This window comes from Lupinus angustifolius, chromosome LG16 (assembly GCF_001865875.1).
Source record: "Lupinus angustifolius cultivar Tanjil chromosome LG16, LupAngTanjil_v1.0, whole genome shotgun sequence".
NCBI classification, from domain to species: Eukaryota; Viridiplantae; Streptophyta; class Magnoliopsida; order Fabales; family Fabaceae; genus Lupinus; species Lupinus angustifolius.
The window spans coordinates 18,445,323-18,457,088 of record NC_032024.1 but is presented as its reverse complement, the minus strand read 5'-3'; the positions used below and the strand labels follow the sequence as shown (position 1 = coordinate 18,457,088).

Genomic DNA, 11,766 nt, shown 5'->3' with positions numbered 1-11,766 from the left:
GAAAGATTATAAGGACATTTTGATGTTTCTAGAAAGCCATAAATTATAAACTCAAAAAATAAAACAATAAATCAAATTTGAATGTGTTGCCTTTTATTAATTTTCTTGATTTATAAGCTCTTTTTTCATAAACTAAACTTGTTACCTAAACAAGCTTAGTTTATATATAAAAAAAATTTAAAAATAAGCAGAAATTATTCCAATTCAACATTCACGTAAAAGAAAGAGTATAATATCTATTTATTGTCAGTGTAAAGATTTATACATAATTAGTTCATCATCTATTATTCATTTGTATTACTTATATTTCAAAGTTAATAATGAAAGACACTTGTATTACTTGCAATTTAAATTTTTTCTTAACTCCAAATTCAAAGTTAATGACGAACTACGTCTTAATTTTTTCTTTAACTCCAAATATTTATTATTCATTTGTATTACTCCATTTGTAATTTTTTCTTAACTCCAAAAATAAGAATGATCTTTGTCATTGTGAGAAAAAGTAGATGGTGTTCTTATTTCATAAGAATTTGTAATAAAATATAAAATAATGTGTGAGACCCAAACAAGAATGAATATGTTGTTTGCCATTGTGGATGCTCTTATAACTAAAAAAGACTCACAAAATTATTGTCTTAAAATTTTGGTTCTAGACGTAATGTCTCACTTGTGACTCCTCACTATTCTCTTGCCCCAATAACAATAAAACTCCCGATCATAGTCTAATCCAACACTTCTTGATTCCTCTCACTTAAGTTTTAACAAATTCATACTAAACATTTCAACATGTATATGGAACCTTGATATATAACATTTTATTTATCTCATCAACATAATAGGTGATAATAATAATCTCCCCATATGGTATAAAAAAGTGATTATTTTCATACATATGATATATCATATCTATAACCTAATTAGGGATCACATATCCAAACCCCTATTATTACATTATTTGCTTACAAAATAAGCATAACATAAGTACAATATTAACAACTATTACTTAAAAAACTCCATAACCCATAACCCATTAACACAACACATTAATTTGATACAATTAAATCCAGATTTTGTGGCCAATTCCATGATTTCTTTTTGAGTTCTCTCTTTACCTCCTGGATTTTGAGTCAACATTAAAAGGTCAGAAACAAAAGCATTTTTGGCATAAGATGTTGTATTAGGAACAATGGGAAGAATTGAATCCACTACAATAACTTTTCCATCATTAGGAATAGCTTTGTAACAATTCTTTAATAGCTTCAAGCAATGTTCATCACTCCAATCATGAAGTATCCACTGCAATAATTTTGATATATATAACAAAGCTATGATGTTAGTTAATCATATAATATATGCATCTATTAACTTTAACAATGCTATAATAGTATAAGTACATATTCATATTTACACAAACAACCAAAATCTTATTAAAAATCATTTAAATAAGGTTTAGAGTAAATATTTCATTTTATTCCCTCATATTTTTCGACTTTACCAGTTTGACCCTTCAAAAAAGAAAAGACCTAAAATGGTCCCAAAAATTTCAATTGCGGATCAAATTAGTCTCTATCAAATGTTGTAAAATATGCTAAAAATGACTAATTTGACCAACATTTAAAATTTTTAGGGACCATTTTAGGTCTTTTCTTTTTTAAAGGACTAAGCTAGTAAGATCGAAAAATATCAGGAATTAAAATGAGTATTTAGTAAGGTTTAAATATTTGTTTGGTCCTTGGAGATATGTAGAATTTTGGTTCTAGTTCCTATAAGTTATTTATTTTTTATTTAATCCTTATATATTTCAAAATTTTGGTTTTAGTCTCTAAGTGATTATATGACTAACACAAATATGTGACATATGTCATATTAATTGATGACATAGACATTTGTGGCGTTGATAAATCAACAAAAAGAGATTAAAAATAAAATCATCAACTAAAGTATGAGAATTTTTTAAGGACTAAAATCAAAATTACCTATGTTTATAGGGACTAAAAACATAATTAAACCAAAGAATGATTTGGTTCAAAACTCTAAAAAATTAAATTTCTTGGAGCAAATAAAGTGATTTGAACATTGAGAAAATCTAGATGGATAATCCTACAAAGATCTAATAAACTTATGTAACAAACCTTCATAAAAATGGCATCTCCAATGGGAACACTCTCAAACATATCTCCTCCCACATGCTCCACCCCTTTAGCAAAAGAATAATCAACAATTTAATGCATAATTTTTAATAATGCACCAATTAGGTGCGAGTTTTTTAAACTGTCAATATATCATTTCTCATTCATATATTAATCATTATGGATTAAATAAAAGTAATACATATGAATGATATATTGACTATGTAAAAAATGTACATGACAATGTATAAATATTAAACTCATTTTTAAATGGTATATAATAAATCATTCTTTCAATCATAAGCTTCACATATAATAAAAAAGAAGAAGTAAATATTCATTTCAATCTCTCATATTTTTTACCTTACTAGTTTAGTCTCTCAAAAATTGAAAAACTCAAAATGGTCCCAATTTTTTTTATATGTGGGTCAAATTAGTCTTTTTAGCATGTTTTACAACATTTAGTATGGACTAATTTGACCCACATTTGAAATTTTGGGGGACCACTTTAGGTCTTTTCTTATTTGAATGACAGAACTGGTAAAATCAAAAAATATGAGAGACTAAAATTAGTATTTACTCTAAAAAAGAATACAAATATTACCATCATAAGGAGGGGCATGTTGTATGACATGAGGCAAATCAAAATTAATACCCTTAACATTAGGGTACTTAGAAGTGATCAATTTGAGATTAATCCCAAGTCCACCACCAACATCCACAAGTTTATTAATGTCCTCAAAACCTTTGTAGACTTCAAGAATACTCTTCATAGCTATAGTGGTGATGCTTATCATAGCTTTATTGAAAACTTCATTGAACCTAGGATCCACACTTGGGTATTCAAATGCATGCATACCATGAACCCTATTAAAAGGTACACCACCTTCTAGAATTGCTCCTTCTAGTTCAGCCCTAATAAGAGTCAACATTAATAATTCATTATTGTGAATAAAAATGAATGAGTCAACACATAAGTCAATGATATGAATAAAATGAAACACCCCATCTTACACTTTAGGCTTTAGTGTTTAAAAGTCATATAATTGTTCAAATTTGTTGATTCTTCTAGTAAAAGAACAAAAACGGTATTGAAAAAAAAAAACATTTCTATGCTATAAATAAGAAAAAATAATAATAAAAAAGTGAACTAGTTTCAAGATTCATCTAAAAGACTATGGTCCAATTGTCAAGAAGTTAAGTTCTACTTAAATAGTGAAAAAAAAAATAGTTAAGAGAATTTTGCTATGTTAAATGATGAGAGCATATCTGCTCTCCTACAAAAAAATGTCACTCCATGTGTCATAAGCTATGAATAGTTAGAAAAATACTTAAAAAAATTAAATTTTAACTTAACTATATTTTTTATATCAATCACAATGTCATGACACATATAATGATACTAAGTGTGAAACATCGGATATGCACCCTTAAATGATTGTTTGTAAGTTGGGTTTTGGAAGATAATAGGAGAAATACAAATATTTACGAGATATGAAATACACATGTGAGATGACTTTGAAACATTCTTTTTCTATTTATTTCTCTCCGAAACCCAATTAAGAATCTTAAACAAAAAAAAGATTGAAAGAAAACACAATATACTTACCAGCTTTGGTAGAAGACATTATCAAGAATTAAAGCCAATACAGAACCCAATGATAAACCATTACTATCCTTCACAAAATATTTAGACTCAGGAGTGAGACTATACAGATTCTGTTGCAACCCAACATGTTCTTTTGTATCTTCAACAATAGAACAATTCAACACAGAATAACTAACCAACAACCTTAAAATTCTATCCAACATAGTTGGTGCTTCTGGATTATTGGTTCCAATTTGTGTTGCAATATCCTTTGCAGAAAGCTTAGAATTTTCACCAGATTTTGCTAAGATCTCAAAGATTCCAAGTCCATTTGCTGATCTTAAAACCATTGGAAGAACAAATGAACTTGTCCATTGCATGGCAGTGTCAAAAGTAGTGTTTTCTTGTTTCATTTGGGTATGTTTTTGTTCTACTTTAAGGTTCTTGTTCAAGAGTTTTCCATTGGATTCTAATGAAGTGGCCATAATAATAGGGTTTAGGTAGAAAGAGAGATGGAGAAATAGAACTATGTTTGAATTGGTTGCATGCAGTGATTGAACTTTATATAGGGGATTTTTTGTTTTGAAAAAAGTGAATATTATAAATGAATTTTTTATTGGGATCAAACTTTTTTTTCTATTTCATTTAGTCACTAAAATCATGACATGTGTCTTATTTTATTATTTTCTATAAAAATATTTCTAAAACTAAACAAAATAGTACATATGTCATACTTATACTGACTAAAGTAAATAAATTATCTCTTTATATTAGTAATATATGATCTTTTTTTTCTTTATTTATACAAATAGTTTCTACTTGATAATCAAATACTAAACTCTTTTGAGGTGAGACATATTCATATCGAGAGATAATTTATCTTATTCAGTCATTAAAAATATGATATGTATATTATTTTGTTTAATTTTAAAATATTTTTATAAAAGATAATTAAATAGGACATATATCATAATTTTAGTGGCTGAAAGAGATAATTTATCTCCTTATAAGAAAAAATTGCTTTATTTTCAATTAAGTAGGTTTTAAACGTGCCAAGGGATGGAGGAAATGTCTAATTCAATTAAACAATAATAATAGGAAAAAAATACATGTATTAATATCGTAAGAGTTTTATATAGTGTCACTGTGTCATTATTATTCATATTTAATCATTATTGACTCTTCAAAAAATAATACAAATCATTAATAAGCGATATATTAACAGTGTATAAATTTTTATACCTACAATATATATATATTACAATGATAATATATAGAGATTTATTTCACATGTTGAAATCTTTTATTAGGATTTATGGGAATTAATTACTTTATGCTTTGGAGAAGCATGATATAGAGATGAGATGTGTCACCACTCTGTTAACACTTTACCAATTGATGAAGTGTTGTTATAACCACTCAGTATTTAATACTCTATCATAATTAACATTTCTAAATAATTGAGAGTACAAAATATATTATCAATATAAAAATTTATATATAATTAATATATTATTTATTGTTCATTATTTATATATAACTAGTATATTATTTATTATTCATTTATTTATTTTTACTTAAATTTAAGAGTGGGTAATAATTTAAAGTGTAAAGAAACTATTAGAACATCTACAATGATGTAAATCTATTATTGTACTTAAATAATAAGTAATACAACTTATTTTATAATTGTTCATATTTCTTAGTGAATTAAATAACTCTTCTCATTTTCATTTTAACAATATACCTCATGATAAGTCCTTAAGTGGACCCTATCACCCCAATATCTATCCAACATTTATATTTTAATTAAAATATATAATTTTTTAACAAAAATCAATTGATTTGATTTAGATTCAATTAAATTAATTTGTAAATAATTTATATGGAAACAATAATAAATGATAAGTGATTTATATACATGTGTTCCTATTTTTTCTAAATTTATATACATGATTAATGTTTAATCTATATATGTTTTTTGAAACTTAAAAAAGAAGCTTAATTCACTCACCCATTGCACTCTCTCCATATCCCATTTCATCTTCCATTTCACATTCCACCTCACTAATCTAAGAGAGCCACACACACAGAGGAAGTTCATTTTCTCCATATTGGTTTCATACTTTGTAAATTTAAAGTTGTAGTTTCGATGTCTGACATTGTTAGGACTTAAGCATATGAGGATAAATCAACCTAAAAGACTAGTCTATTAGGTGGGAGAGCTTTACAATTTAAGTACCACATTGAGTTTGCTATTCTACTCGATGTGGAACTTCTAAGATTGTCGCCCCTCTAAGGGTCGATGTTCACGACGACTTTCAATCTATTGACACTGACTTGATGATAGTACTTTCTCTTTTGGTGGCTTTACTCAACTATCAGTATTCGATAATGTACCTTAAATCCAACCTATAGGTAGCAATTTCCATGACACAACTATCAATAAAAAATATCAATTGTTAGGACTTAAGTAAAAATATCTACATTGAATATCCTAAGTTAATTCATTCGTATAAATACCTACATTGAATTATGATTCCTTATGATGGAGAATGACACCACATCATTGACAAAAGAAGTGGCGAACACTCCAAGTTATTTAATTTGATAATTTATAGAAACAATAATGAGATTTAAATATTTGTTCAACTATCCATTTCCTTACCAAATTATAAATATTACATTACTCTTCTTAATGTTAAGAGTCATATTAGTTATCAAATCAGTCAAGATATTAATATTGTGATATAATGGTTCATCAGTTGTTCATTAATTAAACCGATATTATTAAAGTTAGATATATATAATAAACATTAATGTTGAAAGATCAATAAAAACCAATAATTTTCTTCATTTTTATTAATAAATTAATTTTAAATAAAAATTTGTTGGTTTAACCACGGTTAAATTGAAAACTGACTGATATGATCAATTTTCAACCGACTTTGACAGATTTTGACCGATATAATTACATGACTGGTATAATTAGGGTATCGTACCGATATTGGGACCAGTTTGCCGGTTGAACTGGCTAGCACGAACCGGTTTTTACAACACTGCTACCAAGGGTATGCTCATCTTTTTGGACAATGAACTAATCCCTTTCGTAATTCATGACTGTCTTTCTTAACAAATATCGCTACAATGAATCGAACCTTTTGACATAAAAATAATTAATATATTACAAGATTACTATTCTACTTGAAGAACTCAATAACCCATAAACCCACACGACATATTAATTTAATGTCACTAAATCCAGAAGATGTAGCCAATTCCATGAACTCTTGTTGTGTTCTTTCTTTTCCTCCTGGATTTTGAGTCATCATAAATAGGTCTGAACCAAAACCAAATTTAGCAGAAGCTGTTTCCTCAGGCACCATAGGTAGAATTGAATCCACAACAATCACTTTTCCATTTTCAGGAATAGCTTTATAGCAATTCTTCAATAGCTTCAAACATTGTTCATCACTCCAATCATGAAGTATCGACTACAAAAAAAAATTGATACTTATGTCAATCAATTATAATATTTATCACATATTTATATACTTTACATTTAACTCTTTTTTTTTAAGGTAAAATGGTACATAAGTGTATTTATGATTAGTTATAATATTTGATCACATGATTCTAACAATCTAAGATTTTTTTTTTTGCTTATAAAACAACAACTAGGGCTTGAAATTTGTTTGGTTTATATAGATTAAACCAAACAATGAAAAAAGCTTAAGTGGATTAATTCCTACAAAATTAAATACTTAATACCTTCATCAAAATTGCATCTCCTTTAGGAACACTCTCAAACATATCTCCTGCCACATGCTCCACCCCTACACCATTAAAATTACTCAATTTCATGCATAGAATTTGTAAAGGGTGTAAATATTTTATTTTATCACACATGTAAATTAAAGATAAGTTTAATATGCATGCATCGTTGGTGTAAATTTTTTTATATAATCAATACAACATTTACCATTCATTTATACTATTTTTATTTAAGAGTTAATAATAATTAATATATAAATGATGTATAACATATCGCCCTTGTATAAAATATTTATATTGTCAATAATGCATGTATATTAAATTTATTTAACATTTCTATTAAATGTAGAGGAAAGATATATACCCGGATAGTGAAAAAGTTTTTTTACACTATTATTGCATCATCCACCATTTATATTTGATTATCATTATCTTTTCAAAAAAATAATCCAAATGAATAGTGAATAATACACTAATTGTGTATAAATCTTTACAATGTCAATACATAGATATTGCACTATTAAATATATAACTATAAATCTTACCATCATATTGTGGGGCATGTTGTATGACATGTGGTAAGTCAAAATTAATACCCTTAAGATTAGGGTATTTGGAAGTAATTAATTTGAGATTTAGTCCAAGACCACCACCAACATCCACTAATCTATTAATTTGCTCAAAACCTTTGTAGACTTGAAGAATTTTCTTCATGATTAAAGTAGAGTTGAACATAGCTTTGTTGAAAATTTCATTGAACCTTGGATCCGTACTTGAATAATCAAAGGCATTCATGCCATAAATTCTGTTGAATGGTATACCTCCTTCTAGAATTGCTCCATTAAGTTCATTCCTGAATCAATGAAAAATAATTTATATTACTATGAAGAAGAAGAAAAAAAAAACCCATTTTTCTAATGAAAACAAAAAAGTGTGTGATATAAAGATGCATTTTTTATTATATTAGAAAGTGTATAAAATAGTGATCTACTTTAAGAAAAAAAAAGTTAATAGTTTTATAAATTGGAAAGTAGCAACATATGTTTCTCACCCAAAATATGTGTCACAATCATGAATTATTCTTATTCTATGTTAGGTTAATTCATTTGAATATTCAACTAACTAATTAACATAATAGAAAATGATGTTCTTGACTAATCAAATAGGATGAAACTAAGTTATATGAAAGACTTTGTTAGATATTATAACACACAAACAAGAAAAAAATAGAAGAAAAAAATCTCAAACATTGATCTAGTTGAATGAGAAAAGGGGTATATAGATATAACACACTATATATCTCTAGGACACAACAACAAGTTAAACACAATCAATTTCATCTAATAAGAGGTGCATCAGAACTTTATACGTAGATATAATTGTGCCGATATTTGTGCAACAACAACAACTAAATCTTTATGTTATTAAGTGAGATCGGCTACGTGTATCGAACAACATCATCTATCGTAAACCATGTTGAATATTTGTGCAAATGAAATAAATTTTCAAACTAACCAACTTTGGTAGAAAACTTTGTCCATGGCTAAGGCCAAAAGAGGGCCTAATGAGACACCATCATCATCAATGACAAAACATTTGGACTTAGGAGAGAGACTATAGAAACTCTTAGGTGGTCCAATATTTTGTGTATCTTCATGAAGAGAACAATTCAACATAGAGTGACAAGACAACATTTTAAGAAGTCTATCCAACATATTTGGTGCTTCTATGTTGTTTGTTCCAATCTTAATTGCAATGTCTTTTGAAGAGAGTTTTGCACCATCACCTTCTTTTGCTAAGATCTCAAAAATGCCTAGATCAAATGCTGAACGCAATGCCATTGGAAATGAAAAAGAACCCAAAACTTGAAGTCCAAATGATAAATCATCTTCCTCTTTAACAAGATTGTTAGAATCCATTTGAAATTCTAGTGTTAAACAAAACTATGGTTGGTTCATGCAATATTTATAAGAAGGGTATTGTGATATACTTTCAAATTGAATGGTTGTGTTTGTTTATGAAAATCCTCAACTTTGAAGAGTTGTGTCACTTGATGATTAGTTATAATTTTGATGGGTTATATCTCTTTGTGAAAAAGGTGACAACTTTAGGGTTGTTTCTCTTAATAGAAAGTCATAAATTTAGAAGGTTGTTTCTGACAAGGATTTGTTGTCCTAAACCTTGTCCCAAACTTTGTCCCAGACCAATTATATTATGCCACGTCAGTTAAAAAAAATTAAATATTCATAACTTTGTCAGTTTTGCTTCATTATGATTGGTCAGGGACGTGGTTGAGGACATAATTAAGGACAGTAGATCCCCATACGTATCTCTACCTGAGAAGTTACAATTTTGAGAAGTTATTTCTGTTTATGGAAAGTCACACATTTTTCTATAAATAAGGGGAACCTTCAAATAAGGAGAGTTAGAAGGAGTGGTAAATGGTATAGTTTTTTACACTCAATTTATGTTGAGTACTTGATAAGACATTACAATTGTAAACTAGTGAAACCATAGTTATGAATACCTTAAAAAATAAAACTATTCCTAAGTATTATATATTCATATTTATATAACTTTCCATTATAATGTTAACTAAGTTACCTGTGCATTTGCACGGGGCATTATTTTTTGCTGCATGGTTAAGAACATATACATTACATGTGCATGGATAGGATGAGGATATACATAGATTAATAACAACAACAAACAAACAAATACAATATCGTAAGTGAAAGTTTGATCGTCCTTGAGGGTTCGACTCTTGTAAATAAGACGCTAACGAAGATGACCGTTGGAAGAACAAATCTACAAAATAATGAGAACGAATCTACAAAATAAAGAAATTAATGAAAAAATAAACAAAAAATAACATTTTCAATAAGAATAACAAACGAAATAAACAAAAAAATCAATGAAAAATGCAAATTAAGGAACAACTTTATAAAATAAGAACAAATATACAAAATAAACAATAAATCAATGAAAATACATTTTAAAAGTGATTGTTGGAAGAGAAAGACAATAACAAAGGCGCACCAAGATGATGAAATGGAAATGAAGAGGAGCATGAAATGAAAAAATGGAATGTAAGTGAAGAGAATAGTAGAGATAACATGCCTTGTTTTAAAGAAAATGTAAAAGATTAATACAATGTATTATAGAACATGATAAAGTATAGACCTTTTTTGGAGGGAAAATAATGAAGGAGAGCATGACACGTGTCCAGTAATGATGTGAGAGGATTTTTTTTTCCTTATATAGTCTTTTTATTATATAATTAGTAGAAGGTTGAAAGTATTTTTCCCTCAAAACCCTAACAAAATTTTAGAGTGTAAAACAACTAAGGTACTTACTTAACACATAGGCATGACATTAGGATGAGTTTTATCAATTCAATCTCACCATGTTAAGAACAAGATTTGAGAAGGATTGGAAACTAGTCTCACGTAAAAATTGTGAGAATAATAAATTTGAGCCTTACAACTAATTATAATAGATGATTGTAATTAAAAGTTAATTATTGGTCACGTTCACGTGATAGTTGTTAGATCAGCTGCATAGGAAGGAAGAGAGAAGGGAGAGGAGAAGAAGAAGAGAGAAGGGAGAGGAGAAATGCAAAATGGAATTAATTATGGAGATAAGGCCAAAGGGCCAATACATATAGGAAGTTAAGTAAATACAAAAAGACAAGACTACCCTTTACTAATAACTAAAATACATTTAACATTTCCCCTCAAACTCAAGATGCGTTAATCGAAAGCATCGAGAGTTTGTTAGTCAAGAAACGAAAACGTTGAGTAGAATGAGGTTTGGTAAACAAATCAGCAATCTGCAACGAAGAAGAAATGAAGGGTAAGGTGATGGTGCCATGTTGGAAGTGGTGACGTGTGAAGTGACAATCAATCTCAATGTGTTTAGTACGCTCATGAAAGACAGAGTTATGAGCGATTTGAATAACACTCTTATTGTCACAGTACATGGGAGTGGGTTCAGGTTGATCAACACCCAAAGAAGCAAGTAACCAACGCAACCAAACTATTTCAGCAGTGGTGGTTGCCATAGCACGATACTCAGCCTCTGTAGAAGAGCGAGAAATAACATCCTGCTTCTTACTCTTCCAAGATATGAGGGAATCTCCTAGAAAGATACAGAAACCTGTAGTAGACTTGCGATCAGTAGGATCCCCAGCCCAATAAGCATCTGAATAAGCAGACAATGTCAAGGAAGAAGTTGAAGAGAAAAGAAGACTCTGAAACTGAGTGCCTCGAAGAT

General features: G+C 28.3%; 2 protein-coding genes across 2 annotated transcripts; both read right to left on the bottom strand.

The window, feature by feature from the left end:
• On the bottom strand, window positions 882-4,237 carry LOC109329832 (anthranilate N-methyltransferase-like). Its single transcript, XM_019563691.1, has 4 exons — window positions 3,739-4,237; window positions 2,734-3,044; window positions 2,133-2,197; window positions 882-1,296 (listed from the first exon to the last, which is right to left on the bottom strand). The coding sequence occupies exons 1-4, from the start codon at window positions 4,200-4,202 to the stop codon at window positions 1,000-1,002; spliced, it is 1,137 nt and encodes a 378-aa protein (XP_019419236.1). The 5' UTR covers window positions 4,203-4,237; the 3' UTR covers window positions 882-999.
• Window positions 6,891-9,452, bottom strand: LOC109329833 (caffeic acid 3-O-methyltransferase-like). Its single transcript, XM_019563692.1, has 4 exons — window positions 9,007-9,452; window positions 8,037-8,344; window positions 7,489-7,553; window positions 6,891-7,211 (listed from the first exon to the last, which is right to left on the bottom strand). Exons 1-4 carry the CDS (start codon window positions 9,408-9,410, stop codon window positions 6,918-6,920), a joined length of 1,071 nt encoding a protein of 356 aa, XP_019419237.1. The 5' UTR covers window positions 9,411-9,452; the 3' UTR covers window positions 6,891-6,917.